A 21,116-nucleotide genomic window follows, 5' to 3' on the forward strand; every position below is an offset into this window, starting at 1 on the left:
TTTAAACAAAGTACAGGGTCACCCCAGCCAACGGTAATGCTAGCGGGTTAATTTTTGCAGTGTGATCTCTCTCGCCAAGACATTGAACATGACGACGAGTTCGTTGATGGGTGAGCACGTGCTGAAAATACACAGCAACACACACACACACACACACACGAGCTATCGATGCACACGATCGATCGATCAAACTTGCACGTTGGGCAACAAGGGACACACCGTGAAGCACCTCCCTAGGCCAACTGCCTGACTGCCTGCCTGCCTGCCAGCTCTCACCTGAGGCACTGACCTTCGCCATCGATCGAGGAAAACGAGGTGCTGAGCTGGTAAAACTCGCTTAACTTGCATGTTAAAGGTTCTAAACGCTAATTACACTATAGATACACGCACGACAAGCTGAAAATGTCATTCGAAAAATGCAACTACTGATTTCTCACCTGTGCTTGGCCGAATATACGTAGAACTTGGTGTCGATTTCCTCCGGTGACGATGGAAGCATCTCCAGATAGGCAGTCTCCTCGAAACAGCCCAGCTCGCCATAGCAGACAACTTTGTCAGCGCGCTTTTTCCTGAAATTGTGAAAGTGATTGTTTAAAAATGAATCAAAATGAAACCCTGAAATGTACACTTTGAAATCTTCCTTGATAACATTAATTAATTTTGAAATAACCATGAACATGTACTAACAATACTAATTGGACATCTCAATACTTATGAAGACCACAATAAGCGCAGCTAGCTTTATAATATGAAACCAAAATAATGTTTGCAGCCTGCAAATATTTTTCAAAGTATATGTCGCCCCCCCCCCTTCTTCAAAATTGGTCCAAAAAATCAGGGCGCCAAAAATTTTTTTTTTGAACTTGTTAGGCCGTTGCAAATATTTTTCAAAGTGTATGTCGCCGTGGCCGTGTTATTTATTTTTTTAACTTCGAATTGGTTAGAGTCGAGGGACATTAACTTCAAAAACTAACTTAATCCCCCTATGTGGTTGATGCCTTCCTCACTTTATACCAACAATGGGTAATATTGGTTTGGACACATATTTCAGCTATTTTTTAAGGTCCAGAAAAATAAGTACACAGATATAACTTAAGTTGTCATCGAGACAGGGTTGCCAGATTTTCAATTATGTAGACTCGTTGGAAAGGTCTCTTGATTATCGAACCAACGATGGGTCGGATGATGGTTCCGGACATCGTTTACATACATTTAAGTGAGATCCGGCTTCAAAAAAGTACATAAATATCACTTAAGTGGTCATAACTCGAGACAGGGTTGCCAGATCTTCGATGTTGTGGACTCGTTGAAAAAGTCTCTTGATTACCTAACCAACGATGGGTCGGATGATGGATCCGGACATTGTTTACATGCATTTAAGTGAGATCCGGCTTCAAAAAAGTACATAAATATCACTTAAGTGATCATAACTCGAGACAGGGTTACCAGATCTTCGATGTTGTGGACTGGTTGGAAAGGTTTCTTGATTACCTAACCAACGATGGGTCGGATGATGGTTCCGGACATCGTTTACATACATTTAAGTGAGATCCGGCTTCAAAAAAGTACATAAATATCACTTAAGTGATCATAACTCGAGGCAGGGTTGCCAGATCTTCAATATTGTGGATTCGTTGGAAAGGTCTCTTGAATACCTAACCAACGATGGGTCGGATGATGGTTCCGGACATCGTTTACATACAATTAAGTGAGATCCGGCTTCAAAAAAGTACATAAATATCACTTAAGTGGTCATAACTCGAGACAGGGTTGCCAGATCTTCAATATTGTGGACTCGTTGGAAAGGTCTCTTGATTACCTATCCAACGATGGGTTGGAAGATGAATCTGGACATAGTTTACATGCATTTAAGTGAGATCCGGCTTCAAAAAAGTACATAAATATCACTTAAGTGGTCATAACTCGAGACAGGGTTGCCAGATCTTCAATATTGTGTACTCGTTGGAAAGGTCTCTTAATTACCTAACCAACGATGGGTCGGATGATGGATCCGGACATCGTTTACATGCATTTAAGTGAGATCCGGCTTCAAAAAAGTACATAAATATCACTTAAGTGGTCATAACTCGATACAGGGTTGCCAGATCTTCAATATTGTGGACTCGTTGGAAAGGTCTCTTGATTACCTAACCAAAGATGGGTCGGATGATGGATCCGGACATCGTTTACATACATTTAAGTGAGATCCGGCTTCAAAAAAGTACATAAATATCACTTAAGTGGTCATAACTCGAGACAGGGTTGCCAGATCTTCGATGTTGTGGACTCGTTGGAAAGGTCTCTTGCTTACCTAACCAACGATGGGTCGGATGATGGATTCGGACATCGTTTACATGCATATAATTGAGATCCGGATATATGTGAAAACACATTTTTATACATAACTTTTGAACTACTTATCGAAACTTCAAACAATTCAATAGCGATTTATGGGACCCTAAACCAAGTCGAATGCAACTGGTTCGATCAAAATCGGTTCAGCCAGTGCTGAGAAAACTTGGCAAGATTTTTGAACACATACATACATACACACACACACACATACACACACACACACACATACACACACACACACACATACACACACACAGAAATTTGTTCAGTTTTCGATTCTGAGTCGATATGTATATATGAAGGTGGGTCTTCGAGCTTTTAATAAAAAGTTCATTTTTAGAGCAGGATTATAGCCTTACCTCAGTGAGGAAGGCAAAAATATTTACAGCGACCTTACAGTAATTTTAAAGAAATAAAAGAAACCGTCTGAATTTGGAATATCTCAAGAGTATATTTTAGTAAAGCATTAGACTGTGTTTCAATATTAATTCATTAAGATGAGTAAACAATATTGATTATTTGAATTAAGGGGGTACATACATGTAGGAAATCACAAAATTTCATATTACAGACTGTCAAACTTTCTGAGCGTTTTTCTCGAAACACAGAGTTGATTTACGGGTGCAACGATATCTCAAGATGGGATGGACCAAATTGGCTAAAATTTGGAGTGATGACTCTCAAGACATATCCCGTGTGCATGACGAAGCCCGATTTTTTAATTTTCCTTTTTTTAAAATCAAAAATCAAAAAATGACTATACTATATATGAAAACTAACTTAATCCACCTATGTGGTTGATGCCTTCCTCACTTTTTACCAAAAATGGGTAATATGAGTGGTTTGGACACACATTTCAGCATTTTTTTAGATCCAGAAAAAAAGAACACAGATATAACTTATGTGGTAATAACTCGAGACAGGGTTGCCAGATCTTCAATGTTTTGGACTCTTTGAAAAGCCCTTTCAATTGCCTAACCAACGATGGGTCGGATGATGGATCCGGACATCGTTTACATACATTTAAGTGAGATCCGGCTTCAAAAAAGTACATAAATTTCACTGAAGTGGTAATAACTCGAGACAGGGTTGCCAGATCTTCAATGTTTTTGACTCATTGGAAAACCCTTTCAATTGCCTAACCAACGATGGGTCGGATGATGGATCCGGACATCGTTTACATACATTTAAGTGAGATCCGGATTCAAAAAAGTACATAAATTTCACTGAAGTGGTAATAACTCGAGACAGGGTTGCCAGATCTTCAATGTTTTTGACTCATTGGAAAGCCTTTTCAATAACCTAACCAACGATGGGTCGGATGATGGATCCGGACATAGTTTACATACATTTAAGTGAGATCCGGCTTCAAAAAAGTACATAAATATCACTTATGTGGTAATAACTCGAGGCAGGGTTGCCAGATCTGCAATGTTTTGGACTCATTGAAAAGGCCTTTCAATTGCCTAACCAACGATGGGTCGGATGATGGATCCGGACACAGTTTACATACATTTAAGTGAGATCCGGCTTCAAAAAGTACATAAATTTCACTGAAGTGGTAATAACACGAGACAGGGTTGCCAGATCTTCAATGTTTTTGACTCATTGGAAAGCCCTTTCAATTACCTAACCAACGATGGGTCGGATGATGGATCCGGACATCGTTTACATGCATATAATTGAGATCCGGATATTTATGAAAACACATTTTTATACATAACTTTTGAACTACTTATCGAAACTTCAAACAATTCAATAGCGATGTATGGGACCCTAAACCAAGTCGAATGCAACTGGTTTGGTCAAATCGGTTCAGCCAGTGCTGAGAAAACTCAGTGAGAATTTTGGTCACATACATACATACACACACATACACACACATACACACACACATACACACACACATACACACACACAGACATTTGTTCAGTTTTCGATTCTGAGTCGATATGTACACATGAAGGTGGGTCTAGGAGCTTTTAATCAAAAGTTCATTTTCAGAGCAGGATTATAGCCTTACCTCAGTGAGGAAGGCAAAAAACACAAACATATTTTTATCTTTTTTTATAATAAGTTTTTTGAAAATCGACCTTCGTTATGCACACAGGACCGGTTTAACGAGTCTTCACCAAAATTTTGAGCCGATTTGGTCAAGGCAGTGTTAAGATATCGTGGCACCCGTTTATTGAAACTGTTAACTTCAAATAGCTATACTGCCCATGTTCACTTAAATGTCCCATATGCAAAAACAGCAAGCTGAGAAATACGCATTGGAAGTTTGTCCCATACATAAGGCTACGTGTTAAATTTTCGCGAAAAAAACTGGATTTCCTCCTGATATCCAGAACAAAGTACTGGATGTTATAGGCTCTTTCGAAAGAGCACACAATTTTGAACCAAACTACATCAATAACTCGAAATCGATGAAAATGCATATGGGACATTTATGCGATCAGGGGCAGTATATCTCGGCAATGATACAATTAAATGCCTTCTAATTTGTTTTGATAATAGATCAAAATGTTTATTTTAATGTCCTGATAACAGATTTTAAATGAAATTACGTGTGTGATTACACCAACCTCTGACTTTTTTGTCGATTTACATGTATGTAACCCCTTAACTGTGTTATTGACATTTTTTCATAAAATTTTGTCAGCTTTGAACATAGTTGTTCATCAATATGCAATTATTCAAACATTTAAAATATATGAAAACTTCTTTTGGGTTTGTCAAATCAAGTTTTATATAAAGTATAAAAAAAAAGTTTAGGTCATGGGAACCCTCCATGTTGTCTCTGCGTGCCTAATATGAAAGTAGGGGAGGCTTGATCCCGCTCTCTCAATTTATCCCAAAATTTTGAACTTTTTGCATAAATTTAAAGCTTAAACATTAAACTATGTTTGGCTGCTACAGTTTTTTGAGCCTTGCCACGCGTTTAGAAGAATAAACCGACTTGATCTCACGCTTTTAAATTTCTGAGCAAAAAGTAAGTTTGATCCAGGAGAACAAAAATTACACAAAGTCTTAATTTTCCATACATTGGGTTTTATAGAAAGCTAGGTGTTTTGGGAATCAAAAGATCGAAAATTCTTTGCCCATTCCGATGGAACATAGGTTGACCTGTGAATCGTGGACCGGTTCGGATGGTACGAAATTCCAACGAAAAATCAATTCTATCGAAACAAACACCCAAAACGGTGTTATATCTACTACAAAATGTTTATTTAGCAACTCTATGGTAATATATTGACAATAGTTTGCAAAATTAAGATTAGATAATTATGTTTAGAGAATTTTCAAAGTTATATAAACTTTTAAACTAAGTAGTTAGTAAACTTTATATTCCATCCAAATTATTTTTTTAATCAGTCAACGATGCCTATTTGGAGTTGTGATACTGGATTTATGGTGATTTATCAACAAATAACTGTATTTTTCGAAAGGTGTACATACTTTTATTGCACCTTTTTTTATTTTTGTAATAGTATTTGATAAAGAATTTTTTATAGGAATCATCTTTTCATGAGCGTTTTGTAGCAAAATAATCGGCCTGTGTTTCCCAGCAAAGCGTAGTACTAGGTTTCTGTCAAACTTTAAGTAATTTAATTATTGTTTGCATGTTTCATCACAAAATGCGCATGCCCAAGGGGTGTAAATAGTTTTTTTACACATACTGTTGAAATCATGTTAGGCTGCGACAATTTTGATTTGAAGTTTTTGTCGATTGTCGATTGAATCCCAAGTAGCACTCATAACTTGTCGACTGTTGAATAACAGCTGGACAATTGTTTTTGGTAAACATACGAGAAAAAAATCTGAACATAACTTAAATAACAGTTTGTTTCACTGCTTGTAGGACTGACTTGTGTAACTATCGTGTTTTGTGCCACAAAAGTGTTAAAACACAGTCAACTTCACTCTTTTCCAACTTTAAAACACAACATAGGATAAATTCTCACCTATTTGGGAGGTTTAGAACTCGCTCCTAACTCCATCCAATTTGCTGATTTACACTGTTTAAACAACTTATTTTGGAACACCTTCGATAGAAACTTGCTTGCTCACTTCCGTTTGAGGTATTTATCACTTGATTTCAGTCGAAAACGCTTTTAGTGAGATGTAATTAAACGTCAAAATGCTGATATGCCAGGATGCTGTTCCGTCATCTGCAATGTTTTCCTCGAAAACAGTTTGTTGAATAAGAATAATATTGCACTGTTTGTTTCACTGCTTATCTAACATTGCCATGTGACGGCATCTTCTGAAAAATAGGCGTGGCCAACCATTCTATAAATAACCTTCGGTTTTCTCGCTTTGTTACACAAATGTTATCGGAGAATGGGTTATATAACTGATATTCAACAAACATATTCAACTTGACATTGCGTGTTGTTAGGTGGTGTAAATTTGTACGTGAGGTATTTAGAGTTTCAATAATGTTTATTTATCGAAGATTGCAATAATTTTAATTGTTGTCCGATTATTTATAAACATATCGCTAGTAAAAGCTACAAAAAATATCAGCTTACGGAGTTCATGATAGAGAAAACAGCAAATTAAAATCATACACTCAACCCCCGGTGGTTGATCACTTTTTCGTTTGACACTTTTTTAGTTTGTACCCCGTTGGTTGGTCAAAGTCAAACTAAAAAGTGACGAACTGTCACTTTTTACACGGCGCTCACGCACACTATCAAAACAAACGTTTAGTAGTGTGTGTGAACTCCGTGTAAGAAGGGTGTCAAACTAAAAAGTGACCCCGTTCGTTTGACAACAGTTGGTGTCAAACCAACGGGGTTTGAGTGTACCAAATTTCAATGTTACTCCGTGGTACGGTAATCGAAATGACAGTTGAAACGGTTTGTTATAATAAAGTTACATAATGGAGTTATAAAAACTGACTTGAAACAAACTTATATAACTTAATTTCCAATGACAGCCTTTCTGGAGTTAAGCTCACTGCTGGAGTTAAGTTAAGCTCACTGCTGTATAACAAAGCTGACAGCAGCCTTCTTATTGACGTTTAAGTCAGCTTGTTTACTATGAAGCCTCGTGGAGAGATGTGGAAGCGCGCCTGGACCTGCCGTGGAGATAACAACAAATCGTCGAAGTCATCGGATCGAATCTTGGGAAAGACAAAGTTCATCAAAAAAGGAAAATCGAAAAGTTCGCCATGAAGAGGGTTTCACAAGAGTCACAGTTACAGAGCGCGGAAGGATTGTTTTTTTTTTCATACAATTTCAATTTTTTTTCTAAATAAATCGGGTAGAAGCAAGCGTACCAAAATAGTCATAGATACTATTCATATTGGCTTCGTCGTTGATTGAAATTCTAATTAGAACTGTTTGTTTACATGTAAGTTGGGTAACGGTTAGACAACTGTTTTCAATCTATCTTTCCTTTTCAGTGTGCGCTTTGATTTGACAGCACAGCCGTTAACCACGCCCCCTTTTTTTCGTTGAATCTCTTGTTAGCTAGCACAGTGTTGTCAAATACATTTGTACAACTTACTCTGATAACTTGCATCTTGTTCTGGCAAGTTATACAACAGAAAAAAGTGCGCTTTTTCCAATGCACAGGAGTTGTAGAACAAGTTGTGGTAACGAGACCGTTCGGTTATAGTTAGGAAATACGTTTATCTGACAAAGTGTGTTGCTTGGGATATCAACTGGATGGGTGTATAATGCATTCAAATGGAGTTTTCATTGAAATGTTGAATTTCCACCATGTAATTTACCCCAGATTCCAAGGACATACAAAAAAAGACATGTTTACCGGCCTAAATTTATTATTTCCTTTATTAACATTTAAATTTAAAGACCTCATTTTAGGAAAAAACGAATACCTAACCTTTAAAAAGCTTAATTTCTACCAAACGTAAGAACATTATTTCCCAATAACGTATTTTAGAAAATTTTAGGTGGATAAAAATGTGTATACAAATTCAAAATTGTAGAAACACTTTTCAATCACAACATAAAATTTACCTGTTTCTGGTTAGTGTACTTCTCCACTCCGCGATTGACTTTTGTGCGGCCTCGTACTGTCTGTGTTCCTCTAGCAGATCGTTGATGAAATCGTTACTTTGAAAAGCTGTAAAAAGGAAATTGAAAAAAAAAAAAATCAGATCAGTATAACATTTCACATTAGGTGAATGGTTTCGAATTTAGTCCGAACTTAGCACATTGATGCAGTATGATTGAATGAGGAAAATATAGGTTTCATGTGAATTTCTGTATGGTAAATGTTGCTGCCTCTATTGCGAGCGAGAGTGAGGAAGGAAAACCGCTTTCGGTCGACCCAATTAGTGGCGGCGTCGGCGAACGATATTGAGCTGCCTGTAGGGTATGCCTTAATAACGCGCCCCGTATAGGTTCCAGCTGCGAAACAACGTTTGATTTAACACCTGAGAATTCAATTTCCTTTAATGTATTCCTTAAACATTAAGTCATTCCGGTTACGTATCAGTGGTATTGCATATTGACGAAGGATGCAAATTGTTTATGCACCAAACTTGTCAACTGAAGTAGAATAATTAGATTGATTTGAGATCTTTTGATAGATCCTTTATTTAAAAGAATCTCTGACGCTTTAGCAAGGAGCCACTTTATATCAAGTTTAAATTAAATGCTCCATTTTTTTATATTCGCCCTAGATTTTAAACTTACAATAATTGAAGCAAAATTATATAAACTAATCGGAAAATTATTTAAAAAAAAACTTTTTTTTTGAAAATTGGATGTTTAACGTTCGGTGTTCTAGTTCGAATAAACCAATTCTTCTGTAATCTTCCTATGCAGAAAGTGTGAATTTCTACTTGTCACCGCCCTCTTTTTTGACGATTTTCTAATAATAACTTGGAGAGAGTGCTGCGCAAAATCAAACTTTTTTCAGTGAAATCTCGCCAATAGTTCATTTTCGTTTGAGGTTTACATTGATTATTATGTAACATTGTCCGGGGAAAACGATGTTGATAAAAAAATGAATATGGTTCATTTTATTTTTTGATTCTAAGTACTTAAGTTTATTTTGTTGTATTAAGGTAATTTCCTTGTTTGATGTCAATATGTCATTTTGTGTTTCACGTCAACCTCAATATTAAATTATATTTTGAGAAAAAAAAATCTCTGGTGATCTTTGTAAAGTTAAGGTCCACCAATTGTGAAAATTCGGGTTTTCCAGCAAACTGTAAATATTTGTTCAATTAATATTAACAGTTGACCTTAAAAAGGAATAAAAACAAGTTTAAATTGTTGTTTCAAGTCGTTATTTATCATATTGCAAAAATCTCGATACTGGGGAATTATATATAAGCTTTGTTTTACTTCACAAAAATCACTCCTACAACAAGTTTGTGCAACATTTGAAAAATCACTCAGTGCGAATTAAGATTCGTAAACATTTTCAACTACTATTATAGTAGCTATATATTAGGGTGGCTTGACATGATCGTTTTTTCAGAACAGACATTTGGGCCCCCAAACAACCCCCCAAAATTTGGGAGCGATTGGATTTGACCCGGCTTTCCGCAAAGCGATTCAAATTTGTATGGGAAACCCCTCTACTCAATTTAAAAATTAACACCGTAGAAGTATAGCCCTGAATGCCCTCTAAAAATTTGCCAAAGAAAGTATGGTTCTATCTTGCTTCTAAAAAAAATACAGAGTTTTTAAAAGAGGCATTTCAAAATAAGTGCTGAAAATTATATTTCTTGCCAACACTGCCAGTACATCGATAGATATTTCGAAATCTTATTTTTTAACGTAATAAGGAAGCAAGCTAGCAAAATGGTGTCTTAGGAAAAGTTGTTGTATATGAATGTGGCTTTTATTTTAAATTATTGACATGCAGGGTGATACACCTACAGGGTGTCAACCAAGCCCTAACTTCTACTGGTGACCTTTTAAAGCGTTGGTGTCTTAGGAAAAGTTGTTAAGCTACTTATTTAAAAAAAATGATATGGTTGGAAGACAGGGTTTGACATCTACAGGTTGTCAACCCATTTCTCGTTTCTATTTAATGAGCAATTCTCTACGCAATCGGTCTTTTTTCTTCAATTTTAATTTTTGTATTTTTTAATCCGACTGAAACTTTTTTGGTGCCTTCGGTATGCCCAAAAAAGCCATTTTGCATCATTAGTTTGTCCATATAATTTTCCATACAAATTTCGCAGCTGTCCATACAAAAATGATGTATGAAAATTCAAACATCTCTATCTTTTGAAGGAATTTTTTGATCGATTTGGTGTCTTCGGCAAAGTTGTAGGTATGGATACGGACTACACTGGAAAAAAATTATACACGGTAAAAAAATTTGGTGGTTTTTTTTATTTAACTTTTTATCACTAAAATTTGATTTGCAAAAAAAAACTATTTTTATTGCGCATTTTGCACTTTACTAGAGTCTTGCGCAATTATTTTCATCACGACGATATCCGTTGCAATGGCAGACTGTTTATTTATGTGTTTATTTTTGGAAGTTCAAAAAGCTCAAAAAAGTGTTTGGACCGGCTAAGTGGAGGGACAACGTCTTGTTTCGACTGAGGAATCGTGGTCTTCGGTACCGGGATGCAGCGGTGTTGCGCCGGGATCTTGACTTACGGTGAATCTTTGTCTTTTTGCTGGGCGGATGGTGGACAACCAGCGAACGTCTTCACTACTTGTTGGATCGGTACAACATCCGGCTGATCCGGCGCTGCTAAGAGGGGTCCCTTCATGGCGATGAATGCTAGTAGTTATCGTCCTCTATGGTCCTGGGGAAGGGGATGGGAAGGTGACAGACGGCGGAGCAGAAGCAACTGCCCGGGATTCATGCTACCCATGCGGATCAATCTGAGATAGACAGATGTCCGGAGTTTCGCCGTCGGAGAGGGCGATTTGTTATCATTGGCTATCCTGGAGTTTGTTCAAACTTTTTACCAATGCTATATAGGACATGTAATCCTGTCTAATAAAGTCTTTCGAAAAAAATGTTCTACCATAAAACCGGTTGTTGTTGTTAATTTATTTATTTCTGGCAGCTTTAACCTTCTTGGTCATTCGCTGCCCTATAAATACGGTAGTTAAGAGAATTTAGTACTGATTTTACCGAAAAGTAAAAAAAGGCTTCTTTCGTCTACAATCCATTGGTTTTTAGCCAGGTTTTCAGTCAATTCATGGCCTCGGGTCGAGATAATAATGGTACCGTTTACTGACTCATTGAACATAGCTCGAGATGGTCGATATAATTATGCCCTCGAACTCATTAGAAAAAAAATAATCCACCAAAAAAACTTAACAGTGGCAACCACAAGAATCGACCCAGGAACCTTTAACAGACCATCTCAATGACTTATCTGTCTCGGCAACCACAGCTTGCTGACTAGATTGTGGTCAGAAGTCGATGTAGTACACATGTTTTGTTTTGATGGTGTGATGGAAATTCGGTTTGCCAACTGTGATGAAAATTTTCCCGCAGCACTCTACTGAGGTGCAAAGTGCGCAAAGTTGACAGTTCTCAGTCCTGCAAAGCAGTGTGATGAAAAAATCTAGGCCTAGCACGATTGACACAAAACTTTAGAAATTGCTGCAAGGCGCAATAATGTTAAGAATGTTCAAAATAACAACTTAAACCCTGAAACATAATTGTCCGTCGTGATGATAATGCATATGAGACTTTTGTGCGATCAGAGCAGTGTATACATTTTTAATAATAACTTAGGACTCCGGCAATCAAATAAGGCTTTCTAGGCCCAGTGAAAAAAATATAATTTAACTCAAAAATGACGAACTCCTCGTCACAGTGTCCTGATGCAAACAATGATCGAGCTGTAGCTGTCACAGCCCTGTGAAGTATGTTGGCTGACATATCGGGCAGTCAGTCAAAAAAACCAGCTAGAAGTCGCCTGACAAAAAAATTTTGCTAGAAAGAGATAGGAAACCTGATGCAAACAAACGTCCAGCTGTCATGTAAACATACTTTGAATGTGTTGGTAAATTTCTGACTAGAAAGCCTTATTCAACCAAATGTGAGGATAATACCAGCCCGTTTGGATCAATTGGACCGCACTTTACACAGTAAATTATAACGTAAATTTGGAAGGTGTAATTTTGGAAGGTTAAAAATTACCTCTTTTATGCACGGCTACGTCACGACTGTCATCTACATACAAAATCGAACCAAGTTTTTGGCGCGTAGCATTTGAAAAGGTAGTATGTGCATCGGTCATAATTTACAAAAATTAAAACTGTTTTTAGTTTTTTTTTTTTCTTTCAATGATTTACATTTAATCTCGGACTGGAACTTGGGGATCAGCATTTAATTCCATCGAGCACCTTATGTTGGCATATCACCTTTTTGGTGTTCAATTAAAACTAGTTTAAAACATTTTCGACGGAAATTTAGTGAGTATTTTAATATCGCAATTTATTTTAAACCAACGGTCAGGGAGAATCAAACGTGATTTATGTTGTTTCAAGGAATTGAATCTATTTTATTTTTAAGTTTAGCGCATTGTGATATATTGCCGTGTATATTGCTTGAATGGTCAAGTTAAACTTTGTTATATTTTGATATTATAATTGTTAAATGCGGAAAAAATTAAGTAATACTTGTAATTATCTCAAATATATATGCAAAAAATAGTGAAAACCTCGAGGTGAAAACGTACAAAAAATATTTTTGAAAAATAATTATGTATGTATTTCATACTACCTTATCAAAAACCAAACGTAAACAATATTGACAGCGTCTCTGGCGGTGACTTCCGAAAACTGCATGCATGTCAGATCTTTATGCTTTATGATGTAATTTTACTTCATTTGAGACTGAAAAATTAACATTACACCAGAAAAGTGGCAAAATTACACATTTCCATCAGTAAAATTACACATTTTTCTGACATCAAATTTGTCCCATTTCCCAGATTTAAAATTACCATGATTGTTTTTAGGGGAAGGTGGGGCAAGACGACCATATGGGGCAAGAGGGACAATCACTCGTACGGCCGTAATTTTTACAATTTTGGATATTTCCAGTATGAGGAATTGTTGCTAGCAATGCAATTAGCTGATTCTTCTAACACATAACCGCCAAAACGACGTAAACGCCACGGAGCATAAGATTTAATGAAGTTTTTTTCAAAACCTAGTACAAAATAAGGCTTAGGGTTCGTTTTAAGGCTCATTTTATCAAAGTGCTATTTTTCCTAGATCAGTAGTGTCCCTACCAATGCCATGCACCTATTACAAAGTATGATTTAACTTTTGGTTATTTTTGTTGAGAAATTTCAAAAAATCTTGTTCAGGTGGGGCAAGTGTACCATAAGGATTTTAGTATGGAAAAAATACGGATTGCGGCAACAACATATTTTATTGGGAAATAAATACATGAAAGTACTTAAAAACTGAATAACAATCGTAAAAAAAAATTGTCCATACAAAAAATAGTGATATTATGAAAATTTACTATTTATCATCTAGGTAATATTTTTTTTCGTAAAAACGATAAAATTTTTAGTAAAACATGATTATTTAATCTAAAAATTGAAGAAACCTTTCAAATACATTCTAATCTGATGTATCTGAGGGATAACAGTTCAATTATTAGCAAATTAACATGTTTTTTCATGCATTGTTCCTCTTGCCCCAACGGGTTGTTCGTCTTGCCCCACTAGTTGAGTAGAACGTACGGAAAATCAAAATTTTTAAAATCAATTTTTTACATTAAAAACAGAATTTTTTAAAAACTTGCTTTGACAAAGTCTTAGTCAAGACCTAGAATAAGATGATTATAATAAAATCCGACAGGTTTTTTAACTTTTTAATGGGTTATTACGAGCATTTCCTTAGCTTGTTACACTTGCCCCACTTTCCCCTACTGTGTAGAGGTCGCCGGTTCGAAACCCTGAAATTCTAAGGGTCAATATTGGTGTTAGTACTCTCGTACACTTAGGAGCCCAGGGCGGCGAAGTCCTTGTAGATAAAAGAAGACACTAACAGTTGGTCTTATCAAAAGTGGCCGACAGCTATAAAGTTTTAGTTGGGGATAATGCACAAAGTAGGTTAATGCTGCCATCAGGGATGGAATAATCGCAAAAAAATCATTTTCGCTTGCGAACTTTCTTCACCCGCGAAAGAGAGAGGAGACAAATCACGCAAAAGAAATTCGCTCCCGAACTTCTCCAATAAAATCAATCTGCTGATGATTTTTTGTGAATTTCCTTGTCAGCACCACTTAAAATCATTTATTTCATTTTGTTTACACACATTGCCCATCTACAAAATGTAACAAGTCATTTTTCGACGTGTGACGTTACACTTGCAAGTGTAGTAGTGAAAAAGATGTTCCGTCGAATAATCAAGATGATGATTTTTTTAGATTTATTTTACCGATCTTTCGTGCGCGAGAGAGGAGAGCCAAGCTCCTTTCGGATTTTTTCTCTTGATGAACGTCCAATGATTTTCTTTTGATGATGATTATTCCATCGCTGGCTGCCATAAATAATTGATCAAAAGTTGCCAAAACTGGAAAAGTAATTTTTCCCATACTCAATCGTAGGAAAATAAAACAATTTTAACTATACATTCTCTCAAATATACTATTATGTACCACAAATTTTCAAAATGTAATTTAATTTGAATATATTGTTTTTGTCTATTTCCGGTCTAACCAAGAAACAGTGTTTTTCATATAATTTATCATCATTTGACCAAATTTTTTTCAATGATAATTTCAATTCAGCAATAGTAATTTTTTTGTCCCCAGATTTTTTGGGATATGTTCGAAGGAGGACCTGTGCCTTCTACAGGTAAAAACTGATTTTGGCGATTTTCCCCATACAAATATCAAGGGCTTAAGCAAAAGGGGTTCCGGGTCAGAATGGGCTCAATTTTGGAATCTAGCCTAGTTATGGTTCAATCTTTGATTTCAGGGGGTAGCCCCGAGTAAGCCCGGATTTGAACCACCCTACTGTGCAGTATGAACAACAGTTACATGAAAGTCTGAATGAAAAATATGTGTATGCAAATAAGCCCATCAAGGACACAACGCAACTGGCACGTTTCTGCCTTTAACCTGCAGCTCTTTAATAAGTACTGGCGGCTCACGTATCACATTCGTTTCACTTTTAACCTCCCATCGCAGTGAAGGGATGCAACTCTGAGTAAAAATAATTTATCTCGTTAATGTCTTTAGCCGAAATAATTTACAGTTGCAGAACATATTATACTATGTTTTTTTTTCTAACTATTCATTTCGTTGCAATGATTTTAATTTGTTGGATTTGTGCCATGTGGCCACTCATTAATCTGTGATAGGTCACATACACTTCCTACCTGAGAGATGTGTGTGTGTGTGCAACCAACTAAACGGGACCACGCGGTCGCTTCTTACAAATTGAGTTGTTTCCATGTATTTTTTTTTTTTAGATCTACATTCTATACATGCAAATCACTCGCATAGGCATTTGGTAGGTGTTAGCTCTGCCGAGAGCTTCGGTGACCCATTTCTACGCTGGCTAGCCGAGCGCGAGGTACTTCAGCTTTATCGACAAGCCCCGCCCTGAAGAACGTTTGGACCAATCGGATTCAAACGTTATTTAGAACTTCCGAACCCTTGTCAAATGGACAAGCACCCAGCGCGTATATAGTTGATAGTAACAGTATTCCTAATTCCAGGCATGGCTCACCAAGTAGCGAAGGCATAGTGGTTAGCATTTTTGCTTACCAATCCAAAGGACGGGGGATCGAACCCCAGCTCGAGCGACTTTGATTTTTCGTTCATGTTCTGAGTTTCAAGATTTATAGCAGATGGGATTCGAACCCAGGACCATTCGCTTACAAAGCGAACACCGTGACCAGTCAGCCACGGCCGCTCCTATACACTTCCTACCTGAGAGATGATGTTAAAACAGAAAACGCTGCCAGCATCTCTGTTTATGTCCGGTAGGAAATTTCAATCGTGTTTCTCGAAAGAATTACACACCTTTAATAGGATCCATCAAGATAAAGAAAAATTAAGCCAGAGGAGAGAGAAAAAAACTACCACCACTAAGCTATGACCGCTTTACTTTACGGGACCGACCATTTGTCGGCTATTGTTTGGGAGAATTAGATTCGCCCCGGAATGAGGTCAACCTGGGCACCAGCGCTGTCAAAGCCGTCGTCGCAGAGTGCAGGGCATGCCATCGGTTAATGTGATGAAAGTGCTTTAAAACATTACCAAGATGTGGTTTTCTTCTCCGCGGGTCGAATCGGTTCCAAGAATCTGGACCGAGGGCAGAAATTGGACCAGTTTTTCCTTCTGTTTTGAACTGAAGATTTAACACTTGATATGAAGAAAGTCGTTGATTTATGGAGCCTTTACTAGTTGTTGAAGAGAATGCGGGTCACTGTTGTCGGATATGCGGTGGGAATGAATGTTTAAACCATTGGTCAAAAATAGAAAAATAACATTTAAAGGGTTTAAGGTACATGTAAATCGTCAAAAATGTCAGAGGTTGCTATGAGCACCAATTTGTGGAGGCCTTCCCTGTCACCAAAGAAGCCATTTTGTGTTATTGGTACAAATATCTATACAATTTTGGCAGCTGTGCATACAAAAATGATACGTAAATATAAAAAAAAAAATCTGTAACTTTTCAAGATTTTTTTTATTGATTTGATGTCTTGGGCAAAGTTATAGGTAATAATGAAGACTATTCAGAAAAAAACACGGAACAAATTGGTTATTTTTTAATTAACTTTTTTCACAAAAAATCTGCTTCCCAAAATCCGTATTTTTTAATCTTTAATTTTTTATATGTTTTAGGTGACAGAACCCCACATTTTTTAAGCCATTCAGAAGTTTTAACCGACATTTTTCCTACGAGTTATTATTTTTTAAATAGTGATTTTTGTAAAAAAAGAATCTTGTACTTTACAATTTTTGACCTCATTTTTTATGTAAAATTAAATTTGCAAGATCGACACTGTTTTTAATCACGCTCAATTGATTCCCCAGGAAATTTTATTTGAAAAACTGACTTTTTACGATTTTTTGTTCCTTTTGCGATTTGTGCCCTTTTTCGCCCTCTCTACAGTGATCAAAAAGGCATTAGAGCAGTTCTCTAGGATTTTGGTCATCCGTTTTTTTTGTATTTTTTAATCCGACTGAAACTTTTTTGGTGCCTTCGGTATGCCCAAAGAAGCCATTTTGCATCATTAGTTTGTCCATATAATTTTCCATACAAATTTCGCAGCTGTCCATACAAAAATGATGTATGAAAATTCAAAAATCTGTATCTTTTGAAGGAATTTTTTGATCGATTTGGTGTCTTCGGCAAAGTTGTAGGTATGAATACGGACTACACTGGAAAAAATGATGCACGGTAAAAAAAATTTTTTATTTAACTTTTTATCACTAAAATTTGATTTGCAAAAAAACACTATTTTTATTTTTTTTTATTTTTTGATATGTTTTAGAGGACATCAAATGCCAACTTTTCAGAAATTTCCAGGTTGTGCAAAAAATCATTGACCGAGTTATGAATTTTTTAATCAATACTGATTTTTTCAAAAAATCGAAATTTTGGTCGCACAAATTTTTCAACTTCATTTTTCGATGTAAAATCAAATTTGCAATCAAAAAGTACTTTAGTAATTTTTTGATAAAGTGCACCGTTTTCAAGTTAAATCCATTTTTAGGTGACTTTTTTGAAAATAGTCGCAGTTTTTCATTTTTTTTAAATTAGTGCACATGTTTGCACACTTTTGAAAACAATATTTTTGAGAATTTGAGAAAATTCTCTATATTTTGCTTCTTCGGACTTTGTTGATACGACCTTTAGTTGCTGAGATATTGAAATGCAAAGGTTTAAAAATAGGAAAATTGATGTTTTCTAAGTCTCACCCAAACAGCCCACCATTTTTTAATGTCTATATCTCAGCAACTAATGGTCCGATTTTCATTGTTTATGAAACATTTGTGAAATTTTCCGATCTTTTCGAAAACAATATTTTCAAAATTTTCAAATCAAGACTAACATTTCAAAAGGGCCAAACATTCAATTTTAAGCCCTTTAAAATGTTAGTCTTGATTTGAAAATTTTGAAAATATTGTGTGTAAACATGTGCACTAATTTAAAAAAATGAAAAACTGCGACTATTTTCAAAAAAGTCACCTAAATATGGATTTATTTTAAAAACGGTGCACTTTATCAAAATTTTACTAAAGTACTTTTTGATTTAAAATTTGATTTTACATCGAAAAATGAAGTTGAAAAAAATTTGCGACCAATATTTCGATTTTTTGAAAAAATCAGTATTGATTAAAAAAATTCATAACTCGGTCAATAATAATAAGTGAGATGGAATTTAAACAGGAGGCATAAACAACAAAGCTTTGCAAATGGAGTTGGATTTTTTTAGAATAAAAGCTAGAATTTACCGAGCAGTCATTCCCACATTTTCGGAACATTTTACAGGTCGGCCAATGTTCAACAAATCACATAAAATCGATAATTGAACATAATGATTTGCAATTACCTTCATGTGAAAGCTTTTGACATGAAAAACATCGACTCTTCAAATTCACAAATTCGGAACATGTTTTTCTTACGGATGTAAACAAGCTTTGGTTCTCTAAAGGAGTACCGTAAACTGGGGTGACTTTGATAGCCCGGGGTAACTTTGATAGGTTTTACAAATGCCCGTCAAATTAATGTCTAAACATTTTTGAGAATTTTGAATATGTTAGCATTAAGGGATAGCTTATTATCGAACATATATGCAAAAATGAGACTGTTTTATTAGATGTATCAAAATTAGTAACCAAATCAAATTTCTATCAATGTCACCCCGGGCTATCAAAGTCACCCCAGTTTACGGTACATGTTTTTTTTACAGAATAATAACTTCACACACTGAAACCAATAAAATTCAAGCTTAATTATGTTTTATGAAAGGTTTGATTTTTTTTTGTGAAAATATCAGTTAAATTCATGTGTTCCACAATTGTGGGAGGCACAAAAACATCCCACAATTATGGAACAAGCAATTTGGAGACTACTCTGGATAAAATAGTCTTAAAATACAGTTTTTGTTTAACAAGAAGTACTGCAACTTGTGAAATAGCAAGATAATGTCCAAATAAAGGCCCTTAAAGATAGTAGGGTCTGCAGAAAAGCTGCATTTGGCATGCTGTTGACAAATTAACACAAAAGTGTTCCGAATATGTGGGGTGACTGTAACCTGCTTGTACGATTTTTGCTAAGAGTTAATTTAATATATAACGATTTTTGGGTTAGTTTGATATAGGTCTTATCAACCAACACGACATTTAGCATTGCATTGGTTTCTTATTGTTTGTACACTCGAGTAAACTACGAACTGTATTTTAAGATGAATGCTCCAAGAGTTCTTACTTGTTCCTGGCGAGTTTTGCACCCACGCAGAGTTGTTGTCATCTCGATGAAAATGTTCAGAAGTTCTTGTGGTGAAAACAGGTCACTACTGCCTTCACCCGCTGATGTTGGTTGGTTTTCCCTCGGTTGCTGACTGAAGCCTGGAGGTGTTGTATGCTCTGCAACTCTTTGCCGCTGATTCAACGGCAATGGCTGCAAATTTGGAACCACTCGAGTAGATCCTGCTCCAGGTGACGCCAAAGCAGGAAAATCCACGTCCGTGTATGCTGGTGGTGTTTTGCGACGATTTGGTTGGTGCCTCGTCGTCGCTTGCTGCCGAATTTTTACAAACTCAGCACGTTTTGGGCAGCTTCGATTCTTGGTAGAATGGTCGCCGCCGCAATTGAAGCATTTCGCTTCGATGTTCTCGTTGATTGTTTCGTAAGCTTGAGTATTGTGTTCACCTCCGCAGGTTGCACAACGACTCTTGATGAAACAGTTCCTTCCACCATGTCCAAACTGCAAGCAATTCGAACATTGTGTCACGTCACGGTGCACTGGACGATAACATTCCCAAGTCACGATGATGTTGAAAATTGCCCGAACTGCCTTCAGCTCAGACGGCGTTGTCGATCCTCTCTTGAGATGAACCAGGTACAGTTGATCACGATACTTGATGTCCTTGTTGTGTCTTGTCATCTTGAAGACTTCGATCACGTTCAACTTCAGAGTTTTGAGCTCTTCTTTCAGCACACTCACATCCATGTCGTACAGGCCTCGGAAGACCTGTTTCATGGGGCGTTTACCTGGATCGTCATGGCTGTAGTATTCAATCTTTGTGTTGTTCAGAAAATCCCGAACGTAGTTGTAATCCTTTCTGGTAGGTAGCAGAATTTGGAGTCCATCAGCACACAAGCGAATGGAAGCTCGTAAAGCACCAGATTTGATAAACCCGGTCAGCCACTTTCGCACCGAATCCGATGACGATGTTTTCACAAAAATGGGTGGCAACTTTTCCCGTCGTTCAAATTCTTCCTTCTCGCTCACGTCCACAGGGAGGGTAGCGAACTGGTTTCCAGACAATTTTTGAGCGTCCTTGCACAAACTGCCTGGCTTTGCAGGTAGCGCTTCGGCATTCTTTAGCTTCTTGAAATCTGCCGATCCTGCTGGTGAGGACCGCCTCTTTTTCTTGCCCTGAGGCATTTTTGCACTTTTTAAGCACTTTTCAGGAGCTAATATCCAGGAGTACCTCACTGATCGGTGGTCCACAAGGGAATGAACTCTGTTCACGTTTACGCGAACTCATTTTTTTGAGTGTAGGATATTCAGATAAATTATATGAACCATTTATGAAATTTAAATTCGTAAATTAATTTAAAAGGGATCAGTGTCGAAG

At 36.6% G+C, this 21,116-nt stretch overlaps 1 protein-coding gene across 2 annotated transcripts in view; it reads right to left on the reverse strand.

Annotated features, from left to right (window-relative positions):
* LOC120419885 (uncharacterized) overlaps positions 1 to 21,116 on the reverse strand; it is a 60,709-nt gene that overhangs the window by 5,977 nt on the left and 33,616 nt on the right. For both annotated transcript variants that reach the window (XM_039582751.2, XM_039582750.2), the window contains 2 exons: positions 8,349 to 8,454; positions 438 to 569 (listed from right to left, as the gene is read on the reverse strand). In XM_039582751.2, the coding sequence (XP_039438685.1) occupies positions 438 to 569; positions 8,349 to 8,454 (238 nt within the window). The remainder of the gene's footprint in view (positions 1 to 437; positions 570 to 8,348; positions 8,455 to 21,116) is intronic.

The sequence above is a fragment of the Culex pipiens genome, chromosome 1 (genome assembly GCF_016801865.2).
Source record: "Culex pipiens pallens isolate TS chromosome 1, TS_CPP_V2, whole genome shotgun sequence".
In the NCBI taxonomy this organism is placed as follows: Eukaryota; Metazoa; Arthropoda; class Insecta; order Diptera; family Culicidae; genus Culex; species Culex pipiens.